Source organism: Peromyscus leucopus, chromosome 9 (genome assembly GCF_004664715.2).
Source record: "Peromyscus leucopus breed LL Stock chromosome 9, UCI_PerLeu_2.1, whole genome shotgun sequence".
Taxonomy (NCBI): Eukaryota; Metazoa; Chordata; class Mammalia; order Rodentia; family Cricetidae; genus Peromyscus; species Peromyscus leucopus.
Window position 1 is genome coordinate 46,226,388 of NC_051070.1, and position 25,838 is coordinate 46,252,225.

General features: G+C 38.4%; 1 protein-coding gene across 1 annotated transcript; it reads left to right on the forward strand.

Annotated features, from left to right (window-relative positions):
* The first annotated feature begins 27 nt into the window (after positions 1 to 27).
* Positions 28 to 14,514, forward strand: Lacc1 (laccase domain containing 1). The gene is made up of 7 exons (XM_028878465.2): positions 28 to 190; positions 1,243 to 1,852; positions 2,135 to 2,313; positions 3,048 to 3,213; positions 7,502 to 7,727; positions 8,824 to 8,984; positions 13,642 to 14,514. Exons 2-6 carry the CDS (start codon positions 1,291 to 1,293, stop codon positions 8,981 to 8,983), a joined length of 1,293 nt encoding a protein of 430 aa, XP_028734298.1. The 5' UTR covers positions 28 to 190; positions 1,243 to 1,290; the 3' UTR covers position 8,984; positions 13,642 to 14,514.
* The last annotated feature ends 11,324 nt before the right edge of the window (positions 14,515 to 25,838 follow it).

The following is a 25,838-nucleotide window of genomic DNA, read 5'->3' on the forward strand; positions in this document are numbered from 1 at the left end:
GCCGCCCCGCGGCCGTGGCGGGAACAGCACGCCGGCGGGACCGAAGCCGCCTAGAGGCCGCGCGGCGCGCTGGGGCGGGACGGACGGACACGGGGACGGCGACTGCAGGCGACTCCGGGTGCGATCGCCCAGGCTGCAGCTCACACCCCAGCCCGCTGCCGCTGCCGCTGCTGCCGCCGAGGAGAGCGCGGTGAGTCTGCCAGCCAGCCCCGGACGGACGGACGGACACAGGGGCCGACCCCGCGGGCACCCGACAGGCTCCTCCGAGGTCGCTCTGCATAGCTGGCGGAGGGAATGAATGACGGCGCCCGTGCCCTGGGGCGCGGGGCACAGGGGTGGGGTGGGGTGAGGGGGGGGGGTCAGCAATGGTTGGGGTCGCCAGGAATTCAGGGGCCAGGGTCACCAGAGGGGCGCTGCAGCCGGGACTGGGAGGACTGGGAGGACGACGGGTCAAAGAATCAGCAAGCGGGCAGGAATGCCCCCACCCCAATCAAATGACAGTGGCTTTCATGGTCATCCCAAGTGTAGGGTACTGTGTAAATGTTGGGGAAAGCCTATCTATAGTGTCGGTCAGCTTCTATCTTAAAAAGCGAGATTTGTGGTGGCGCGCGTCTTTAATCCCAGCACTCGGGAGGCAGAGGCAGGTGGGGATCTGTGAGTTCGAGGCCAGCCTAGTCTACAGAGTGAGTTCCAGGACAGCCAGGACTACACAGAGAAATCCTGTCTTGAAAAACCACAAAACAGAATGAGAGGGAGGGAGGGAGAGAGAGAGAGAGAGAGAGAGAGAGAGAGAGAGAGAGAGAGAGAGAGAGAGAGAGAGAGAGAGAGAGAGACAGAGAGAGAGACAGAGAGAGAGAGAGACAGAGAGAGGAGAGAGACAGGGAAAGACAGAGAGACACACAGAGACACACAGAGAGAGACAGAGAGACAGGGAAAGACAGAGAGACACACACAGAGAGAGATTGATTGAGAGATTTGCTGGTAAAGGTGAGGCCTCAGTGTTCCTTTGAGATATGATCTAATCTGATAGGCATGATGGGAATAATGATATAATAGCAGTAGATTGACATCCTATAATTTAAAAGCCGGACTTGGTGTCTTTTCTGGGCTGGGCTCTGGATTTATTTAGGTTATATTTTGTGCTAACACAATCACTTCCTTTTCTGTCCACCACAAATTTCTGTTGTATCTATAAGAAGACTGGTACAACTTATTGTTTATTTGTGATCATTTTTCTTACAGCTGATTTGGCACAAAGGTTTTCTTGGAGAAGAAGTGCGTGATTGAAGGATGGCAGAAGCAGTCTTGATTGATCTTTTCTGTTTAAAACTGAACTCACAGAAAAACTGCCATCTGACATTACTGAAGACATTGAATGGTATTCACCACCACCATGCCCCCAAGGCCAAGTTCCTTTGCATAATGCGTGGCAGTAATGTCACCAAAGAAGGGGATGGTGAACAAGATCTTGGTGACTGGGAAGCAGGAAATGGATTTTCACTTCTCACGAGAGAATTTGAGACTGTTAGCAACCCCAGTGTGGCTGCCTGTTTGTATACAATTAAACAAAAAATTGACGAAAAAAATCTGAGCCACATCAAGGTGATTGTACCCGAGCACAGGAAAATGTTAATGAAGGCTTTTATCGATCACCTCTTCACTAAGGTTTATGATTTTGAGTTTGAAGATTTACAGGTAGCTTGGAGAGAGAACCTGTCGAAACCATCCCCTGAAGTTAACGTACCCACAACTCATCAACTGGAAGAAATCCAGGGTGAAATAGAAACATACTTGAGAAGCCTGCCAGCTCTGAAAGGGGACTTAACTATTATCACATCTCCTCTGATCCCAGGTATCTTCCTCACTCTCAGTCCTTTGCACTGCAGTGAAAACCCAGACTTTCTTCAGAAGTTGCTCACTTCCTTTTTTTCTTTTTTCTGCTGACTCTTGTGAACTGCTCAGCTTTTGCAACATGGGGATTTTATGACTTTGTGGGTCAGGTGCATCAAGGGATGACTTCATCGGAGCCATCCCAAACAAACAAGTTGGCTCCATGCAAATTCAGACTGTCTTTTGTATACTTTATTGTCTTTTGTAGAACATCTCTTTACTCTTTACCGCTTATCTTCAACAGATACCTTCATACATGGATTTACTACAAGGACAGGTGGCATATCTTATATACCTACTCTTAGCTCCCTCAATCTTTTCAGTAGTTCCAAACGGAGAGATCCCAAAGCAGTTGTTCAAGAAAATCTTCGTAGGTTGGCGAAGGCTGCAGGATTTAATGCAGAGAAATTTTACCGAATAAAGGTAAATTTTTGTTATGTATTTTGCTTTTCCAAAATATTGGCATTTTTCACTCTGTCAATAACTATATAACCTTTAAGCTACTTAATTTTTGTTTCTGGTGCTTCATCTAAAATTTTAGGATAATACTGTAATTAGTTTTCTCTACTTTTTACATTATAGCCTAAAGATCAATATTAATATGTGTGTGCTCACAGGCATATATGGATGTATATATGTATCTCATCCAGAACTCAATTATAGAAATATAGTTACTTTTGAGTGAGTATACAACCACTACCGACCTATCAGTATAGAAGAAAGTTCCCTGAACGATCAGAAAAAAATGTTTGGGCTATTAGTTTTTAAGTGAAGACCCAGAAGAACTAAGGTCCTAAGTGAAGGGAAAAAAATCTGATAAAGAATTCTAGATTTACTTGAGTCTAAGAAAAGGGAAGAAAAAAAATATCACTGGTACTTTCACTTTACTGCAAAGAAAGTGAAACTTGCCTTTTGTGAGAAGTACTCAATATAGAGATTTACTCATCTCTAATGGGGGATGTTCATGACTTTTGAGTCTGCTTTCCTGTGAGCAGCATCTGCAGAGATGTTATAGTTTGTATTTTATTATTCATAAAGGTGGATAATCGTAGCATGATTATCTATCTAATTTTCTGCCCAAATGAGTAGTACTTTTAGAAAAGCCCAAGTACAAGAGGTTTTGTTTTTAAAACATTTTGTTCTGTGTTTTGTGTTAGACCGACCACGCCAATGGAGTGTGGGTGATGGGGAGGAAGGAGCCTGAATCTTACGATGGAATAATCACCAACCAGAGGGGAGTCACAATCACAGCCCTCGGCGCTGACTGTATACCGATCATCTTTGCAGATCCTGCCAAGAAAGCATGTGGGGTTGCTCACTCTGGTAGGTGCATTTAACAAACCATTTCAGGTTTTGTTAGTTTGCAGTACGAGGTATTTTGTAATTATTTTTTGATGGGCATGGAAAGCTGTTCATTGTATTGCTTTGTGATAGGATGAGGCCTGTGTACTCTTACTATAGAAACAGATATAAAGAGTAGACAAGTCAAATTAGATGAATCAAAGTAGTATTCCCTAAGTAGGTGGTATTTAGGGATATTCAGGGATCTGTAGGTTTTAAGTCTGTCAGTATTTCTAAGCAAGGATATGTTATTAACATATGGCACAAGATAATCCTGCCATACAGGTTGAATTATCTTTAGACCTTGAAGTTTTTAATGTGCATAATAATCATAGTCTTTGCAATAACCAAAGGACAGCCCTTTATGCTTTTCTAAACACTCTAGGGTGTGGCTGCCTCTGGCTGAGAATCCTTGAAGTCTAGGTAGCAGGGTGGGAATTTAGGCATGCTATAGAAAAGAATCCACAGAGAAAAGAGCATGAAGAAAGGCAGTGAGACTGAAAACAAGACAAAACAAGAAACAAGACATGCTTTGTCTATGACCATGAATGGAAAGCCGCATTTAGTTCAACTAACTAGCTGTATTAAACCATGACTATTACCTAAAGATGATTAAAAATCGTTTTCAAAGGCTAGATTGTGTCAAACTTAGAGAATTTCTTTCCTGAAGGAATTCTGAAATAATATTTAGATTATTCTATGTGTATTATCCTATGTAAAATGAGACACGATCTTTTGAATTTCATCTTACTTATAAGTTTATGACAATTTTGCTTTTTAGAATACACAGAATCCAGTGGCACGAATTTCTTTTGACCTAGCTAAAGTAACAGAATCGGATGAGAGGTCAGGTTCACTATATGACATTGTCAAAAGTAGTTTAAAATTTGAATCTAAACTCAAAAGAAGTATTATATGTTAGGTTTTGAAACATTTATTCTGAAAATATCCAAGATGTAGTCAAAATGAAGCTGTAACTGTGAACTTCAAATCATTGCTGAATTAGCCATGAAATACAATACAGTTGAATGCATTATATGCTTACCAGGTATCAGTTAGTCTAAACTTCATCTATGGGATTAAGTTAATAAAAAATAAATTTTATTTAATTAAAATAAATGATGTATTAATTTAATTATTTATTGAATTTAAAGAAATTAAAATTATTGTAAACTAGCTGTGTATATATGAGTATTTGTGCTGGTGAGAAGATAAAGGAAGGTTTTGGAGGAAGGAAGGTATCCTTGTGTTTGTTGAAAAGTCTTAACAGTCATCAAAATATCTGTACTGAGTTGTTTTCTTCTGAAAATTACTGCCTACATTTCCAAAGGTGTCTCAGAATCATGATGTGAAAAGTTTATCATGCTTTTCCTAAAGCCTTTTCTACCACAAAGCTTCCCTGGTTTTGTTGTGGAGATCTTATCTACCAACTTAATTAACAACCTAGTATTTTATTCTGGTCCTCTTTCTGCACTTATATATTCAATGAGTTTTCAATGGACATTGAAACTCTTATTTTTTTTTTTTTAATTATGTATAGTGTTCTGTCTGCATATACATCTGCAGGCCAGAAGAGGGCACCAGATCTCATTACAGATGGTTGTGAGCCACCATGTGGTTGCTGGGAATTGAACTCAGGACCTCTGGAAGAACAACAGCCAGTGCTCTTAACCTCTGAGCCATCTCTCCAGCCCCTGAAACTCTTATTTAAATATTTATTACTTCCACCATCTCTTCCTTTTATCTAAAAAGTAAATAAATAAATTAATTAATAAATTAATAAATAAATAAATAGATCTCTCCCCAGTGTTTAGTTTTAGAAGGATGGGTATATGGAGTGGTGAGAAAAGGAACGAGTGAGGAGACTCCTTATTGTCCAACTAAGTCAGCTGAATTTGTGTCGGAATGAAGGAATGGAGGGAAAATGTAATGCTCTTAGGTTTTACCTTAGGAAACTGAAGGGAAGCAGGAGTGAAGAGAGGAACTTAATCTTAGAACTCACCAGGAAATCCAAAGACAATAAAGAGATAGTAGAAAACTGTGCAAAGAGACGGTTAGTTGGAAAGAGGAGTTTTAGTGTGAAAAGTGAAGAGAGGAGAGACTCTAAGGCAATATTAAGAGAAGTTAAAGAAGCGTGAGATAATTAGAAGTCCCATGTTTGTAAGGTGGAAACAATATTATTAAGATGCAGCTATCACCCAAAGTCATCTACTGATTTGGTACAATCCTAGCAAATCTCTAATTGCATTTTTACAGGAAAAAAAAAATCCATCCTCAATTACATATGTAACCTCAAGGGGCTCTGGATAGTCATAACAATCTTGTAAAAGAAGATTCAGAGTGGACATTTCACAATTTCTAACTCTAGAACTCATTTCAAAGCTGTGATATTGAAAACAATATAACCCTAGTATTAAAAAATAACAGACTTGATAGTTAATAGGAGTTTCTTTTGAAAAATGGTATTGATGCTTAGTCTCCATAGGAATAATGTCCTTTCAACCTTTTCTCCCTCTCTTTCCTACTAACTAGAGTAATGAAACACATAAAATGTAACATTTAAGCCAGTTAAAGTGTCCAGCTCACTATTAACGTTTGCAGTGTTCAATTTCTAGAATTCTTTCATCTTGCAAATTTGAAACTATATATAAACCAACAAAATAGACTAGAGAGCCCACAAGTTACAAATAAGCCCTGAACTATGGTTGAGAGCTTTTCCACGAAGATGCTAAACTGGTTATCCGATGAGGAAAGGGTGATGCTTCAACCAGTGGAACTGGGGGATGCAGACACCCACAAGCAAAAGAATGATTATGACCTTTACCATAACAATATTAAAAAAAAAATTAGGTAAGAATGGATCAATGACCTAAATTGTAAGAAAATTATAAAACTCTTAGGAATGAAAAAATAAAAAAAAAGAAACCCAGCAGTGTAAGTATTCATACCTTTGGATTAGGCAAAAATCATTTTTAGGTATTCAAGCAGGGGAAAAAAAAAACAAATTTAAAGACAGATAAATTGAACCTTATTAAAATTTAAAATGCTTGTGCATCAAAGGATAATTAATGGATTAGAAAGGAAACCCACACAATGGCACAAAGTATTTGCAAACCATTACATCTAATAAGGGGTTAATTGTTAAAACAACACCTGAAATTCTACAATAAAACAACGTCTGGGTTTAAGAATAGGTAAAGGGATTGGGGATGTAATTGCATTGGTAGAGTGCTTGCTTGGCATGGATGACCCTGTCTGTTCAATAGCATCATATATACCAGGTATGGTGGCATACACCTATAATCCCGGCACTCAGAAGGTAGAGGTAGGAAGATCAGAAATTAAGGAATGGAGTTTTTCCCCTAAAAATGATTGGTAAACAGCTAAGAAGTGTAAGAAAAGCTAATCAACATCATTTATAATTAATCTGGATATGATGGCACTTTAATCCCAGCACTCGGGAGGCAGAGGCAGGCAGACTTCTGAGTTTGAGGCCAGCCTGATCTACATAGAGGATTCCAGCTACACAGTGAGACCCTACCTCAAGTTTTAAAATAATGGCATGGTGATTCTTTAAAAAGTTTAAAATAGAATTGCCATATGACCTAGAATTTTAACTCTGGATCGATGTCCAAAAGAACTTGCTTCTCCATTGATAGCATCCTGACCCATAAGATTCATGAGGTAGAAGCAACCTAAGTGTACTGTGACAAATGAGTAATGGATGAACCTTCTAGACCTTGATCCAATAAGCCAGTCACAGAAAGACAAGTTCAATATGAAACACCTCACATGGAGTATGTAGAGTATTTAAAATTCATAAACAAAAATGTGTAGGCATAGAGAAATGAGAAATTATTTATGAATATAGTTTCAAATTTGCAAGATGAAAGAATTCTAGAAATTGAACACTGCCAATGTTAATAGTGAGCTGGACACTTTAATTGGCTTAATGTTACATTTTATGTGTTCATTACTCTAGTTAATAGGAAAGAGAGGGAGAAAAGGTTGAAAGGACATTATTCCTATGGAGACTAAGCATCAATACCATTTTTCAAAAGAAACTCCTATTAATTGTTGATTCTGTCGGGTGCTTTGTAAAGTGTGTCTAATGTAATGACGGTACTTGAATGGAGTCAATATCTTTGTGGTTCATCTCTTAGACCTGGGCTTTGAATACACAAACCACCGCTGTTCATTTTTCACTGAGACATAAGAGCAGTTGGAAGTCTACATTTTTAACTTCTCCTGTCTTCTTCCCGTTTACCAGGCTGGAAAGGTACCTTGTTGGGTGTAGCTATGGCTACTGTGAATGCTATGGTAGCAGAATATGGCTGTAATTTGGAAGACATTATTGTCATTCTGGGACCTTCAGTGGGACCTTGCTGTTTTACTCTTCCCAGAGAATCAGCGACCTCATTTCACAATCTTCATCCTTCATGTGTGCGACAGTTTGACTCAATGAATCCCTACGTTGACATCCGAAAAGCTACCAGGTGTGTGATTTCAGAGTGGCGCCGAAGTTTGGTTATGGCTTATTGTTTCTGAGATGAAAATTACTTTAGAGAACAGTAAGTAACTCCCCCAAACAATTCAGGTAGCAAATATTTAAGGAGCTAACGCGCACACATGGAAAAACCCATTTTAAACAAGGCATATATTCTTACTTAATTTGTATCAAAGATAATATCATGACTGTTACAGTTTATTGATTGCAAAGTAAATTGCAAGTTGATCTCTCCAGAAAGCTACTTAAATTGTGTGTAGGATAGCTGATAGGTACTTTACTTCACAACTATTGCTTAGGTCAATTCTCTTAAGAAATAGAAACTATAAGAAAGTTGATGTTTTGAAAGTATTCTTATTGTCTAATTAACTAGAAAACATTTCTTATAAAAATATTAGGTAATATAAATATGTAACAACTTTAAGTATTTGTGGTCCTATGCATTTTGAATATATGAATTGCTTCTTAATCTCTGTTGAAAATTGTCATTTCTACAGAAGAAAACTGATGTCTGATTTGAATTGTGTTTCTGTTCCAGTCAGCAAAACCATACCCAGACCCTGCCTCATTTAACACATGAGTAGAAAGGATTCAATCAATCGCAATTGATTCTTAAATGTGACTAGTGAAAAGTGTCACTAATTTTATTCATATTTTATATCAGAATATTTATGAAGAAAGTTTTCTGTGAAAAGTCTAATGAATAGGAGAGAGAGAGAGAGAGAGAGAGAGAGAGAGAGAGAGAGATTAGATGATTAAAAGTATACCCTGTCTGAACCAAATGAGTTTAGTACACAAATGCTCTTCTTCCCAAACAAGCATATCATTTTCTCACACTGTCCCAGAGCCAGCACAGGTCTGCAGGGCAGTGTGGATCACTGCACAGGTCATACCTGAGCTTTGGTGATAAATGCTGATAGAATCTACCATTTCCTGACTAGCCCTGTTGCCGAGGAAACAGCAGTTTCCGTCATTCTGAGGGCTTTCCTGGAATGTGCCCACTCAAATAAACATGCCTTTTTCATGTTACTGTCACTATCAGGAACATAAACTCTTGCTGTCTTTTGAAAAATCTCTATTCTAAGGATTCTTCTAGAACGAGGAGGAATTCTTCCACAGAATATTCAAGACCAGAAGGGAGATCTTGACCTCTGCACATCCTGCCATCCTGATAAGTTTTTCTCCCATGTTCGCGATGGCCTTAACTTCGGGACACAGACTGGCTTCATATCCATCAGAGAATGAGGTACACAGCCTCCTCTGTGGTGTCTCTCTTCAGTCTCTTTCCATATGCCCGCCCCCCATCTCCTCTTCCCCTCCAGCCTGTCCCTGCCTTCATTGAGAAAATAATTAAATTTAACAATATTCCTTCTTCCCTGTAAGAATAATCAAGTTTTGATTTATAAGTGGCAAAATGGTATAGAAAAGATTCATCAATGTACTCTATGATGAAGAATATTCCTTTCTTTCTCTGGTTAATGAAGAATAATTAGGTAGGCTTATGTTAAAAGTTTTAAAGTAATTTAGTCTTTTTAAAAAATCCTATATAAGTAAGTCTTTATCTCTGATGTGAATCTATATACATTTTCTATTATAACATCTTTATACCTTTCATTATTTTTGTTTTATGAAAAAATGGATTAATATTGTAAAAATGACCATACTACCAAAAGCAATCTACAGATTGAATGTGATCCCTACCAAATTTCCAACACAATTCTTCACAGATTTTGAGAAGACAATTTTTTACTTCATATGGAAATACACAAAAAAAGAAAAAAAAAAAGCAGTATAGCTAAAAGAATCCTAAATAATAAAATGCTGCTGGAGGTAACACCCTCCTAGATTTCAAGTTGTACTACAAAGCTACAGTAATAAAAACAGCATAGTATTGACATAAAAACAGACAGGTTGATCAGTGGAATAGAACTGAAGACCCAGACATAAATCCACACACCCATGGACATCTGTTGTTTTTATAATGAGGCCAGAAATACACAGTGGAAAAAAGACAGCATCTGCCGGGCGGTGGTGGCGCATGCCTTCAATCCCAGCACTCGGGAGGCAGAGCCAGGCGGATCTCTGTGAGTTCGAGGCCAGCCTGGGCTACCAAGTGAGTTCCAGGAAAGGCGCAAAGCTACACAGAGAAACCCTGTCTCGAAAAACAAAAAAAACAAAAAAAAAAAAAAACAAAAAAAAAAAAGACAGCATCTTCAACAAATGGTGCTGGTCCAACTGGATGCCTGCATGTAGAAGAATCCAAATAGAGCCATATTTATCATGCTACACAAAAATTAACTACAAATGGATCAAAGACCTCAACATAAAACCAGGTACATGGAATCTAATAGAAGAGAAAGTGGAGAACAGACTTGATTGCATTGGCACAGGAAAAGACTTCCTGAACAGAACACAATTAACACAGGCACTGAGAGCAATGATTATTAATGGGCCCTCATGAAACTGAAAAACTTCTGCATGGCAAAGGAGGCTGTCCTATAGAATGGGAAAAAATTTCACCAACTCCACATCCAATAGAGGGCTAATATCCAAAATATATAAAGAACTCAAGAAATTTGATTTCAAAGCACCAAATAATGCAATTAAAAATGGGGTACAGATCTAAACAGAATTCTCAAAAGATGAAACTCAAATGGCTGAGAGACATTTAAAGAAATGTTAAATCCTTAGTCATCATGGAAATGCAAATCAGAACTACTTTGAGATTCCATATTACACCTGCCAGAATGGCTAAGATCTATAATACAAGTGACAGCTCATGCTGGCAAGGATGTGGAGCAAGGGTAACACTCCTTCATTGCTGGTGAGAGTGTAAACTTGTACAGCCACTGTGGCAATCAATATGGTGGTTCTTCAGAAAGATGGTAATTGATCCTCAAGATCCAGCTATACAACTCTCAGGCATATCCCAAAGGATGCTTCATTCTACCACAAGGACACTTGTTCAGCCATGTTTATTGCTGCTCTATTCACAATAGCCAGAAATTGGAAATTGGAAACAATCCCTATGTCCCTCAATAGAAGGATGGACAAAGAAAATTTATACAATGAGGTACTACTCAGCCATTTAAAAAATGACATCCTGAAATTTGCTGGCAAATGGATGGAACTAGAAAAAAATAATCCTGAGTGAGTTACCCTAGACTCAGAAAGATAAATATGGTATGTATTTGCTTATATGTGTATATTATCTGTGAAGGCAATGATAAATAACCAAACTACAATCCATAGAACTACAGAGAGTAGGTATAGAGTAAGGGACTAGAGGGAACAGATAGATCTTGTTAGGACAGAGAAATAGCATAGATAACTATGGATTGGAGGGGGTGGAATGTGAGGATCAAGGGAAAAAGAGAGGAGAGGAGGGTTGAGGGGGAGGATACAGGAAGAGACAGCTAAATTAGGGGGCATCTGAGGGGTAGTATGGAAACCTAATACAGTAGAAACTTAATAAAATATGTGCAGATATGAAGGCAATCTAAATGAAACCACCAAATAATGGAAGAGATGGAGTCTCAGTTGGCCATCTTTTGTCAAATGAAGCTTCCAGTACTGGGATTTGGTTACATCTAATTAACTTGCTAGCCCAAGGGGCCCCACAGGAATCTCCAAACAACCCAGATTGTTGCCAAGATTATAGGTTGCTCTCCGCAAACTGACAGCAAGGTCCCATTGTTGAAGACAACATGTACACAACTCATTAAACAAGGAGATGTTGAGTCAGCGCCTACCTGCTGCCTTCACTTCTGTGTTCCAGCATCTTTGGTAGAGGAACAAACTCTGCATGCTCTCAAAAGGCAACATAAGCACCAAGACAGCCTCAAACACTTTATCTCCAATGGTATACTGCCTACAAGATATGCTAGTGCAATCAGTGGTGGCATGAAGCCGGTGGGAGTAATCAACCAGTAACTGATTTGACCGGAGGCACACTCCACAAAATGGAACCCATACCTGGCACTGCGTGACCAAGAACCTGATACCATAAAACCAAGTAATACTGATCTAAAAAAAGAAAAAAAATGTAATGATAAAATGACAATTCCTAATGATATTCAGCTATACTCATAGATTAGTGCCTTGTTCAACTATTATCAGAGAAATGTCCTTCTGCAGCAGATGGGATCAATTATAGAAACACATAGCCAGACATTACACAGAATGAGAGATGTTGGAACACACAGCTCTAAATGGGATGTCTCTATCAAAACCCTCCCCAACCTCAAGGAACCCCATGGAAAAGGAGGTGGAAAGAATATAAAAGCCAGAGAAGATGGAAAACTCCAAGAAAACAAGGCCCTCTAAATCAACGTGAGCAAAGCTCATATGAACTTAGAGACTGAAGCAGCATGCAAAGGACCTGCATGGTCTGCACCATGTCTTCTGCACATATATTATGGCTTTTAGTTTGGTGTTTTTATGGGATTCCTGAGCATATAAACAAGTGAGTCGATTACTCTTGTGCTCTTTTCCTTCTGTTAGTCTGTTCTTGTTTAACTTTGATGTGATAGTTTTTGTTTCATCTTATTATATTTTGTTGTATTAAAAAGTGAATGAATGAATGAATGAATGAATGAATGAATGAAAACCTAGCCACTAGGGTAAAGGTTAACAACTGAACTGCCACTTTTACCTGCTGGGAGAGGGAAAATCAGTTTTCCCCAATGGAGTGGCACTGGGTATATCAACCATTCTAGGACAGGCCTCATATTCAGGAGTAGTTGACCAACATATAATTGGAATCCATAGTTTTGTGTGTGTGTGCTTTTATTTGGTTACAATTTGTTGGGAGTTTTTTGTTTGTTTGTTTTTCTTTTTGATGTGTTTTTTTTCTTGGTTTTGGGGGGTTTGATGTTATATTGAGTTTTTGTTCCTTTTATGAGAAAGAACTTCAATTTGGGTGTGTAGGAAGGGAAAGATTATCTGAAAGGACTTGGGGGAAAGGAAGAATATGATCAAAATATATTTCAAATTGTTTTAAGTAATGAAAAATATAAAAATTTGCATAAAGATTTTAACTTATAGAATAAGAAATCTTGCCGGGCGGTGGTGGCGCACGCCTTTAATCCCAGCACTCGGAAGGCAGAGTCAGGCGGATCTCTGTGAGTTCGAGGCCAGCCTGGGCTACCAAGTGAGTCCCAGGAAAGGCGCAAAGCTACACAAAGAAACCCTGTCTCGAAAAACCAAAAAAAAAAAAAAAAAAGAAATCTACAAATATATCAACTAACTTTCCGACTGCCAAATATGGTAGAGTTGGAATTTTTTTAAAAGGGATAGATAGTAAATCTTTTTGATATTATATTTTGCAGCATTTATATGTGTGTGTGCGCATGCGCGCGCGCACACACACACACACACACACACACACACACACACACGCACGCACGCACACACACATCACGCATGCTAGTGCCCATGCTGTGGTACATGTGTGGAGGCAGAGGACAACTTTCAGGAGTATGTCTCTTCTACTATCTATGGCTTCCAGAGATCCAGCTTAGGTTGTTAAGGTTGATGGCATCATCAATCTGACCCAGTAAATCTTTGATGTTGTGTAGAGCATTCGATATCTCTGTCATCCAGTCAACTCTGCCACTGTAGAGCAAAAGCAGACGCTGGCAACACAGAAGAGAATGAGTTGATGCTCCCATTAATGCCATGTATAACAAGGAGGACCTTCTAGACTTCTATAAAACAATTGCATGACAATGATTGAGGACTGACCCTCTAGCACACACCCAGTTTTCTGTACAGTTTAACTCAATTCATCTATCCTTTACTCTTCACACCATCTTTAGTTTTTAATGTACTTGATGGTTCCTACCTTGATATTCTAAGAACACTAGTGAGGCACTCATGTTTTATCTCTGTCTATTTTACAGGTTCTTGACTGGAACTTTGCATCACCGTTTCCCGCATCCTTCACACTGCTTGCCAAAGAAACTTTGGTAAACCAAGAGGATCACAAAAGATAATTCATCGTTAGGGTATACTTTCACTGTTACCCACAGCCAGATGATCTTGGTTTGATTCCTATGACAACTGAGGAGAGAATCAATGTGATATTATTCCTCAAGTTAGTTCTTTGTATTTATCTATAAATCAAGACCAGGTCTGTTTAGTTCAGTATTTGTTGGATGCCAACTTTTTTTAGGGATGAGACTTAGCACAGTGAATCAAAATAAAGGCAACTTTTCCATTTGAGTCAAATGCAGTAGGAGAGATAATCACTTCCTTTTGAATATATTTTTTAATTGCCTTACGAAAGAGTAGATTTCATTTATGGCATTTTCAAACATCATGTTCTTGCTGATCCTTCCCTCCCCCTCTCCCCGTGTCCCTTCCCACTCTCAGTATCCCTTCTTTCATGTCACTGTGTTCTGTTACCCCCTTTCTTGCTCACCCCTCTTTTCCCCTTATCTTCCCTTTCTAGGTTCAACACTTATAACCACACTTACAACTACATATATACATATATATGCATATACATGTATGTGTATGTAAGCATAGACATTAAAGGTTTCATATATGAGAGAGAACACACAATGTTTGTTATTCTGAGTCTGGATTATTTTGTTCAGCATAATAATTCCAGATCCATCAATTTTTCTATAAATTTGATAATTTCATTGTGGTTAAATAAAATAGTGTATTACTGTATTTTTGTTACCCATTCATTTGTTGATGAACATCTAGGCTAATTTCAATTCCTTGCTATTGTGACTAGAACAGCAATAAATGTGCATCTTTAAGTATCTTTGTGGCAGGATATGGAGTCTTGGGTATATGTGCAGAAGCAGAATAGTTGGGTCATAAGGCTATTCTGTTTTTGTTTGTTTTTTAAAATATTTTCTTTTGAGAATTTAATTCATGTATACAGTGAAATATGATCATAACCATGTAGCAGGAATCTTAATAGTTCTTATTAATAAGATCAAACCTGAGGCCAAGTATTGGGGTGAAATGCTGGAAGGTCAGAGAGACAGAACAAGCCACAGCTAACCTCACCTGGCCAACTTCTCAGCTGATCTTGTTTCCTCAGACTGAAAGCCTCTGTGTCCTCATATCCGGAATGACTCTCAGCTGAACTGTGCTGCTCAAAACCTAAAAGCTTAACCAGACAAATGCTTCTAGTTTCTGGTCCTCAAGCCTTATATACCTTTCTGCTTTCTACCACCACTCCCTGGGATTAAAGGCTCGCTTTCTGCGATTAAAGGCGTGAGTCACCATGCTTGACTGTATCCTTGAACACATGGATTTCTGCCTCTGGAATGCTAGGATTAAAGGCGTGTGCTACCGCTGCCTATCCTAAGTATCTAGTGGCTTTTCTGTTCTCTGACCCCAGATAAGTTTATTAGGGTATCCAATATTTTGGGGAACACAATACCACCACATAACCATCCTTCATTTCCCCTCCAGCTCTTCCTCAGATTTTCCCAGCATGTCCCCTTCCCAGCTTCATGTCCTCACTGTTGATTTTTTTGAACCCTCCGTGCTAATTTCGATAATGGTAGTGAAAACGGGTTCAACTTGCCCCATATCTTCAACGGCATTTGTTGGCATTTTTCTTTTGATATTTTATTTACTTACTTATAAGTGTATGGGTATTTTGCCTGCATATAGTCTGCGCACCAAATGTGTTCAGTGACCAGAGAGGCCAGAAGAGAATCACTGTCCCCTGAGACTAGAGTTACAGAGGAGCTGTCATGTGGGTGCTGGGACTCAAACTGAGACCATCTGGAAGAGCAGCCAGTGATCTCAGCCATCTCTCCAGCTTTGTTATTATTTTTCTCTTGGGAGTAGAGATTCTGACTATTGCTAGGTAGAATCTGAAAGTAGTTTAACTTTGAAGTCTGATGGCTAAAGGTGTTGGATGCGTTTTCAATACAGATCTGGACCTTTGTGGTTCTTTCGAGCCCCATCTGTTCATTTCACGCGCTCGTTTATCGACAGGCAGATGTATTGTTTAGTTTGAAGGTTTTTGTATGTTCTGGGTACTAAGCTTCTGTTTGAAGTATAGCTAGCAAAGATTCTGCACTCCTCTGTAAGCTGCTTGTTCTCTAGCAGATACTTCCCTTTGCTGTGCAAAATCGTTTTTGTACTTTACATAATCCATTTGCGAATTTTTGTGCTGTTAGAGTCCTATTTTAAAACTTCTTCTATATGCTGATTTCTCAAAATGTTTCCCTCTAGCAGTATCAGAATTTCCGGTTAGGGCCTTTGGTCCACAGGAAGAGTTTGGTAGTAATCCTGCTCTTTCTGTCTTGTGGGAAGCTTTGCAATGTGGCTGCTTGATCTTCCCGAAGAGACTGGTAGAATTTAGCAGTGAATCCACATGGTCCTGGGCTTTCCTTTGGGGGAAATTTAATTAGCACTTGGATCTCTTGCTTATTATATGTCTATTTAAATAGTTCATATCTACTGGATTTATTTTTGATACGTTATTATAAACCTTCTTCTTAGGAAGCCCTTGACCATACCCTAGAGGGTCTGATAGATTGTGCTATCATTTTGCGTTTGATCCTAGGAATGTTTTAAAGTTCCTCTATGACTTTTCCCCCCATGATTCACTATTCAGTCTCAAAGCATTTGTGTAGTTTCTGAATTTCTCTTGATGATATTTAATTTTATTATGCTGTGGTCTTATAAGATACAAGGGTCAACTTCTTTCTTTCTTTCTTATTTTATTTTTTTGTATTTGCTGAGGTTTGCTTTATGGTAAATTTTAGAGAGTGTTCAGTCCTTGTTCTGCTAAGTGTGTGTTCACTATCTGTTGGATGGACAACACTTAATTCCAGTTGATCTGTGGTATAATTTAGTTTTGAAGTTTCTTTGCTGGTTTTAGGTTGGAAGACCCCCACCTAAATCAGAGAGTGCCATTTCAACATCTATCATCATTATCGTGTCAGAATCTGTGTGACATTCTGTGTCTTTCAGTGTTTGTCTTATCAGACGTGTAGTCCTAATACTCAATGAATAATATTTCCAGCTGTTATATCTCCCTGAGGAGCTGTTCCTTTGTTAATAGGTAGTGGCCCTCTTTATCTCTTCTACGTAGTTTTGGTTTGAAATCTACCTCATGGGGTACAAAAATTGCTACATAGCATGTACACAGTTTCCATTTGCTTGGTACATTGATTTTCACTTTTTGACTATTTTTGGTTTGTTTTGTGGGTTTTTGTCTTTGCTGGCTAAGTGTGTTTCTCAGAGACAGTGGATGTACCTTGCTTTATTAATTCCATCAGTTATTCTGTGGTGTTTTTTATTGTTTAATTGAGATCATTTGCACTTAAGATAATTTCCTGTGATTTTGTTAGTTGATTTTCTGGTTGGTTAGATTAATAGTATTTCTGGTCTTCCCTCTCTGTTAGTATGAGGGGTTTCTGGTTTGTTGTGCTGTACCTTATTACTTCTTTCCCAACTTTTTGATCACTCATGGAATATATTCTTTTCTGTGTTCTGTAGGTGAGACTTTGTTTTTCTTACATATATAGTATTCATTTAAGATTTTTCTGTGATACTGCTTGGTTGTTACTAATTGCCTTAATTTTCCATCAGTTTAAAATTTTGTTGACAATCATTTACTTCCAGAGCTTGAAATATATAATTCCATACATTCCTGGCTTCATGTTTCTTATAAATGATATGATGTTATTATGATGCTTCTCCCTTTGTATATGAGCTGGAATTTTTCTCTCATCTTTTAGCCTTTGCTTTGTGGTTATGACATTGTGGCTATGGTATGTTGTGGAGAATTTCTCTGGTTACAGCTATCTGGGTTTCTAAAGGCCTTTTGTGTTTAGATGTTAATTTCTTTCTCTAATTTTAGAGAAATTTCTTTTATAAGTTAATTGAATAAATTGTCTCTGACTTTTGACTTTATCTCAGCTCCTTCTACTTCATTGGTTCTTAGATTTCTGTCTTTTGAATGTGCCCCAGACTTTTGGGGATCATTGGTTGTTTGCTTTAATCATTATATGTGTCTGAATGAAGTATTGTCTCAGCTTAGTCTTCCCCCCTGAAATTCATTTTCCTAATTGCTTCTGTAGCGATGCTTTCTGATGTGATTTTGACTTGATTGCTTCTTTCACTCCCAGTAATTTTAGTTGGTTCTTCTCTGATATTTGTGCATCCTTGCTGAATATTTCCTCCATGTTTTAAAATTTCTTATTGAAATAAACTGTTTCTACAACAAAAATATAATTTTACAAACAGATGAGTACTGAAGGTGGAAGAGTTAGTTTTACTCAGAGGTCAAGAGGGGGGAGATATTACAGAGAAAATGACAATTTGTATGGACCCAAAACATGTACAGATTTTTTAAAGGGAGTTTTAAATATATGTATGTATATATCGCATTGTGTCTGTATGCACAAATCCATGCTGTGCCTGCAGAGGACAGAAGAAGGCATCAGATCCCCTGGAGCTGGAGTTACAGAGTTACAGGGTAGCTATGAGGCACCCAATATGGGTGCTGAGAACTAAGCTCCAGCCGTCTGCAAGAGCAGCAAGCACTCTATCTACCTAGTCATCTCTCTAGCCCCATGTACAGATTTTTGACAAAGTACAGTCACAGAGGGGAGAGAAAACAGGAACCAGGAAATGAAACTGAAAGTGTATAACTTACCCGAACAGTGTAAGCAGGGCACTAGATGAAGAGCATAGAAATAGAATGGGAAGGATCTCATATCATGAAGAAAGTTTGCAGTTTATTTTTTTTTTGGCCACAAGTAGGCATCAAAATAGAGGATTTCCTCACGCCACAGCATCCTGTTTAATGAGATGGACTCAGAGTGTGACTGACCAAAGAAGAGAGATTGAATAGAAAATAGAAACAGTGAGGATATTTTGTTTGTTTGTTTTCCAAGACAGGGTTTCTCTGTGTAGCTAGCTGGCTCTCCTGGAACTCACTCTGTAGACCAGGTTGGCCTCAAACTCACAGAGATCCACCTGCCTCTGCCTTCTGAGTGCTGGGATTAAAGGCGTGGCGCCATCACACCTAGCTTAGTTAGGATATTTTTTTCAAAAAAAATTAACAGTTTCAGAGGAGCCTGTAGAAATTCAAATGGATCTGAGGACAGATAAATTAGAAATTTCAGAGGTGGGTTCAATGGAATGGAGGAATTATTGATGACTCCGAGTTTTGCTTAGCCAGCTACTGAGAGTGGCAAACAAGGGTGGGAGGAGACTTGGGATTAGAAGAAGGGTAACCTGTTTCACCTGATCTAGAATGAATAGCATCTAGATGGAAATCTTTGGTCAATGATTGACAATGCAGGCCTGGAACTTAAAGTGGAGCTGGGGACAAAATAGGTTTGGAAGTTAGCTATGAAGGAATGATAATTTGAGTCTCTTGAATCAGATTGGATTGTCTAGATGAAAACTGGGGTGAGTACTGGGGTCCAAGGATGGACCCTCCCACAGCAGGTGCATTTGAAGACCAAGAGCTAAACCAGTAAAAATAACTTAATCATAAAAATTAAAAAGACATGATTGTTTAAGGCAGTCAACACATGTGTGAAAGGGTCTCTGAAATCTTCAGGAATAAGTGAGAACTGAAAAGGAAGCAGTGGATTAACTGATAACGTTGTTCTGCTGGCAGTGATGGACGTGACCAATTTCACATTTTTAAATTTCAGATATATTTCCCACATGTGCACACAGTCTGTACTTTTTTTAGTAATTACAAAGGATATTCATATATACTACTCTTACATTTTCTATAAAATCCGTAGGTCAGGCACTGATCCTTTTGTTCAAATGAGTAACAACCTCGATGAGGTAAAGGTTGGAATCATATAATTTGTGATGAGGTAAGACTTGAATATGTATTTTACAACTTCAGATCCTCTTTCCAGCTCTATGCCTAGTCAAAGCTCTTTAAACTATCAACTTTCTGTGAATATTCTTTTCATATATTTGGTCAAAATTTTGTTGAGGTGCTGGGGTAGGTAAAAAAACAGTGGTGTGGCCATCCAGATGTTCTGCCCAGCACAGAGTAGCAATCAATAGGAGACTGCCACAGCTGGACAGCCTTCCTTAGTTTAATCTTCTGTGAATTGCATAGCCCAACATGAAATTTAAAGAAAACACTTTATTCCTCCACATTCAAGGAAGGCATTAAATGGAGAACATTAAGACAGAAATTTCAAATTCATGAAAATTTTCTTTATGAAAATATAAAGATTAAAAAATATGCTCACATCTTTAGAAAGACTTTAATTTTCTAATTCTTCACTGTGTATTATTTTGTTTGAGGCTTAGAAATTTAGGCAGCCACACTTTGCAGTATGTACCACAACATTTCAAAAACAAATAAGATTATGTTTTATTACATATGCTTTTGGATTCATTGTGTATTTAATTTTTAATTCATTTTTATTGTTGTATATTGAGAAACTTTCAGCAAATTGCCAAAATTTTCATGACCCCTCCACATTTTTCTCTGTGTCAACCCACAGGGTGAGTTTTATAAAACAAATGAAAGCATTTTACCACTAAGAGGCAGTATTCATGTTTTACAGTAGCTCAGGTGTTTCTTAGCATAAAGGTAAACAAATGTTAATCTCTGTTATGTCCTTGTGCAAAACTGGAGGATATTAAAAATGAATGAAAATACTGGTATTTCTTTAGGCACAGCATATTGTAGTTCAAATAGAATCACTCAGCAACTCCAACCACTTCAGTATTCTACAGAAGTGCCAGTATTTGTTTTTCTGTAAAAAGGTGTGTGTGTGTGTGTGTGCGTGTGTGTGTGTCGTGTGTGTGTTGTGTGTGTGTGTGTAGCAGGGGGAAACTCAGGGACATTTAAACTGTGTCACATGATGAACATGTAAATGCCCACTTCTTGTAAAGATTTTGAAAGGACAGTGACAGATAAGCTACCATATTGTATCTCATAGTGGGATTTGAAATTGGTTTTCATTTGATTGTCCTAAATTTATATTAATAATGTATCCAATATCTTAACTTTTATGTAAACTTTTAGAAAATCCCACCAATATATGGAAGTCCAACACGTGAAAGAATCATTACTCAGATATCAGCACACTGATGTGTATTTGCATGTTAAATGCAAAGCAGAAATACATATGTGTCTAAGTGTGTCATTTGGCCTCTTTAAATAATGCAAATTCATAGACACAAACACTGGGTACATTGTAAATTAGAAATTTTTAGAATCTTAATTGCAGTAATGAATGGTGTGCGTGTTGGCAGATGTATCTATGGGAACCCTGGGCTAGAGTGTGTGCATTTACATTACAGACACTGTTTTTAAAGTTTACTTGTGATTTTAAGGCTGAGGCAGCTGCTGTTGGCCATGCATTATTCTGTGTGTCAGGCCATTGCTTAGTGAAGGAAAAAGAAACAATATAACTTTTTCCCAAGTTACATTTATTTTGAACACAATGATTGCATATCAATTGTACTGAGAGACTTTTCATGCTTATATTTTCTTTGCAGAGAAAGAAATTCTGATGTCACACTCCCTGTGTCTTGGTCCAAATATCTGGGGTGAAATATACCCCTTCTGTGTCTGAAGCCAACTTTGTTGGTTTATTTAATTCTAAAAAGTTTATAGTCTACAGTCTGCAGTTACTCTATTAAGCAATTAAGATTTCCAGCAAATTCTATAGCTCAAAATATCACATTCCTATCTACTCCTCATCCCCATGAGTACATTTAATTAATGAGAAACTTTTGTAGAAAATGAATTTTTGATGGTAATAATTACATGGCTTTATTTTTCTGTAGGTATGTGTGTAATATTTGTTCATGTGCATGCGTTCATGTATGTATAGATGCACATGTATAGGAAGCCAGTGGTCAATGTGAGTGCCTTCCTCAATTGTTCCCCACCTTTTGTGGTTGAGACAGGGTCTCTAACAAACCCAGAGTTTACTGATTCTGGCTGGCAAGCCTCCTGTCTCTGCCTCCCGCTGCTGGGATTACAAACACACTCCCCTGTGCCTTGCTTTGGCTTTACGTGGGTGCAAGGATCAAACTCATGCTTGCACAGCAAGTACTGGACTGGCCAAGCCTTTTCTCCGGCCCCCGACAACTGAGTTTTAATAACCATAGCCCTTATTTCTGAAAACGTGTATCATACGTTGCACATTTTTTATTTCACAATGCTTTGCTCTTCTGTTACCTTTTAAAATCACATGCTTAAAGCTGTATTTCCTTATGCTCACATCATCTTCATTTTCATACTTGATATCCCATGGAGTCATAAGGTGATCATCGTAATCATTTTTTATTTTTAAATTCACATATAGATTTGGTCATAGAGCTTGTAGGACACACCCTGTGACAACTCCAAGTAATCTGCAAATTCACCTCATCTCCAGACCCCCGCTTCCCTCTGGTGTTCTATGTCATATCTGAAAGTGTCATCCACACAGTTCCCGTCTGAAGCCGTGCAGTGTTTCTGAGTACTTCCCTTTCCTAGCCTTCTCTTCCCACACAGCTGCCTCAGTGTATCACCCACTTATTCCCATGTCCCCGCCTCGAACGCCGCAGACATTCAGGTCATCGTGTCTTACTTATGTCATTAGTCATTTCTTATCAAACCCCGTCCTGCTGCCATTATTGGTTATTTACAGATGCAAATCTGCCTGCTTTACATTCCTCAACATCATTTCATGACTTTTCTACTACCACCAAAATTAAGACATACTCCCTGGCGTTTGTAGGTGTTGGGATGATCTCACTCCTGCCTATTTTTTTAATTTCCACCACTCCCCACTCTATACCACATGCTCAGCCATCCTGTTTCGTTTCCTATTTCCAGTAAACTGGGCCAAAACAGACAATCTGGATTATGTTCAAAATGACTAGAGATGGGCATAGTGGTGCACTCCTTTAATCCCAGTGTTAAGAGGCAGAGACAGGCAGATCTCTGAGTTCAAGACTAGCTGGATCTAGAGAGCAAATATCAGGACATCCAGGGATACACAGAGAAACAGTCTCAAAAAAAAATATTCCTGACTAGACCTTGAACTTTGTTCAAGGTTACTGTCACTTAGGCTTCCAACTAAATCAGCAAGGAACAGAATCAAGACATACATGTTGCAAGCATCTAAGTGAATGGATATAATCCTCTGGTGTCGCTGTAGTTCTTCATGGAGATAGGTCATGCATGGAAGCCGAGTAGCTTTTGTTCCTGTAGACTTTAGTGTGTGTGTGTGTGTGTGTGTGTGTGTGTGTGAGAGAGAGAGAGAGAGAGAGAGAGAGAGAGAGACAGAGAGAGACAGAGAGAGAGACAGAGACAGAGAGAGAGACAGAGACAGAGAGAGAGACAGAGAGAGACAGAGAGAGAGAGAGAGAGAGAGAGAGAGAGAGAGAGAGAATTCCCAGGGGTTTTCACCATTATTTTCAAAGCCATGGTTTCGTTGTACCTATATTGCAACTGTAGACTTAACGGTTTTCAACCTCACTTGTCTCGAATAAATCTTAACCATCTTTTAAGGCTCAGATACTCAGATAAGAGGTTATCTCTTGCAGAACATTTTCCTTGATGGTTTGCCTCATTATCTAGTCTGAACATACTTTTAAGACAAGGGTTTGGGTATTATTTTCTTGCAGTGTGGAGATCAAATACAGGGGCATGCACCTGCTAGGCAAGTCCTTTTCCTTGAGCTCCTCTGCCCCTGGCTCTTCTGATCACTGTAGTGCCGAAATGTTGGTGTGTGTATCATCTTACTACTGAATGAGTTCCATCAGAGCAAAGACCATGTCTACTTCGTTTTCACATTTTTAGTACATAGCAAGGATAATACAATGCTGCAATCATCTAAAATCCATGGAAGGAAAAAGAGGGAGAAGAGAAAGGAATCCTTTAATGATATAAACAAAGGTCTAGAACCTTGTAGATAATGAATCATTTTAGAGTATATGTATTTTGTTAATTGTAATAAAAAGTGTCTATTCACTGTTTACTTGAATTTATTTAAATAATAATCACATATTAAAGTCACTTTAAAGAAATAAAACATTATGAACCTGTTTTTAAGGCATTCAGCCATGTTTACTCACAACCTACCTTCCAAATTGAGTAGTAAATAAGTTTTAAAATTCTGGTTTAATATATATGCCTTTTTAGAAACCATGTGTGTTAGAAACAAATATTTATTTTACAAACTAATTCTTTTGAGTTCTACAATAATTGTATTTTTAGTATTATACTAAACCCTGCCCTTGGAATTTATTTATATTATTTTAATAAAATGAATATCAACTATTGAATCAAATATTTATGACAGTGGCCAGAGACAGAAGATCAAACATATGGAACTTTTTCATGAAAATTCTGAATTTGCAATGATTTCTGTTGGTATTCAATAATTAAGAGGATTTTTTAATTTGAATACTACTTTGAAAGCTGTTCCTGACTTTTGCTGCACAATAGTGTCACCTGGCAAGTTTTCAAATCCCTGATGTCTAAGCTACCCCATAGACCAAATAAAGCAAGATCCAGGATAGGACAAGCAACAGTAGTTTATAAAACTTCTGGAAGATTCCAGTGTGTAACCAATTTTAAATGAGATTGAGCATTTTAAGGGTGGTGTGGTTGATGATATAGAAATTTTAGGACTACTATTTAGCAGATATTTCTATATCATCAAGATCCAGTTGAAATTATTTAAATAATAACAATGTATATTAAAAGTATTCCAAAGCAAGAATATTTACAAAGGAGATGGCTATAGTTTTTTTTTTTTTAAATCTATTAGTAGATTCTACTAGTTCCAGTTTTTAGTGCCTTTGGGCAATAGGCATACAAGTGATACATAAACATATATGTGGGCAAAACACTCATGCACATGATAAATTAGAAATATTTTATATAAAGATTTACAGAGTTCCTAAAATAAAGACAACGAGACTCACACTTTGCTGCCCAAACTACTAAATAATGACTGTTCTGAAGAAGTGCTCGCCCTGGCACCTCTTATTGTAGTAATGGAATCTAGCCGACATGACAGCTCTAGTTGGAAACTGCATGGAGGGGCCAGGGAGATGAGTCAGTTGGTCAAGTGCTTGCCACATAAGTGTAAGGACCTGACTTTGAGCTTCAGAACCTATGTTAAAAAGAAAACTTCCCAGTGTGGTAGGAATAGGCTCATAATCCCAGAACTGAGGAAGTGGAGATGGGTAGATCAGTGGGGTTCATGCTCCTACACCCCTACACCCATGTATAACCCCACATATGTGAACACATACATCCAAATACTACATGGAACTTCCATCCTCTGGCACATACAGAGAGTACATGTGCATAGCCTAATGGCAGGAAGTGTATGATAAAAGTCAGGGATTTGGAGTGGGAAGTCATGGAACTGCCACAGAGCTCCAAAGGCAGCCTTATGAGAGTATCTTTCTAGAGTAAGGAAGTAATATGTTCATTCTTCTCAGAAGTGAGAATATTTCCATTTGAGAAAGCAACCCCTAGACGAGTCAAAGGAGAAAAGGCATTGATAATGGTGAAGGAACCTGAATCCCTCAGGACCAGTGGAGGAACCAGATTAGAAAGGATACAGACTGCAGCAGTGGAATAGAGCAACACACATTTGAAACACAAAATGCCAAAGAATAAGAAAAACCACTAAGCTAACTATTAGAAATCAGCAGAATGCTAATTCTGGTTTAGCATGAATATCAGGAAATGCAATCACCAGTGAGCCCAAGCATCCCAGCATACTTTTATTTCATAAACCAAGCATGCAAAGCCCTTCCTGATGTTCATCCAGGCCATTTTTTCAGCATTGTGTGTGCAGCAAGCCACCTTGACAGATACATTAAAGACTTTAGACAGAGAGCCAGCTTGCTTGCTATTTATTACAAGAACAGTAGATTCCATAGATTCAGCATTCCCAACCTAGACACAAACCTACTGTAGGATACACTCATGTCTTTATATGGTGCCTCTGTGGGACTTGGGAGGGGGGGGGAAGGGGAACCATGTGATATTCATGCTGGTTGCTATCAGTGAACAATGAAGTCTTTTGTCTCTATCCCGGGCATCTCATGTCTTCTACCAATATCCATAAAGTAGTAATATAAGCTAGTGTATGAA

Excerpts from the sequence above, each read along its gene's own strand:
- Lacc1 (XM_028878465.2), top strand. The coding sequence starts at position 1,291 with ATGGCAGAAGCAGTCTTGATTGATCTTTTCTGTTTAAAACTGAACTCA. Across the intron at positions 1,853-2,134 it reads CACATCTCCTCTGATCCCAG|ATACCTTCATACATGGATTT; the intron begins GTATCTTCCTCA and ends TATCTTCAACAG. Across the intron at positions 7,728-8,823 it reads GACATCCGAAAAGCTACCAG|GATTCTTCTAGAACGAGGAG; the intron begins GTGTGTGATTTC and ends CTCTATTCTAAG.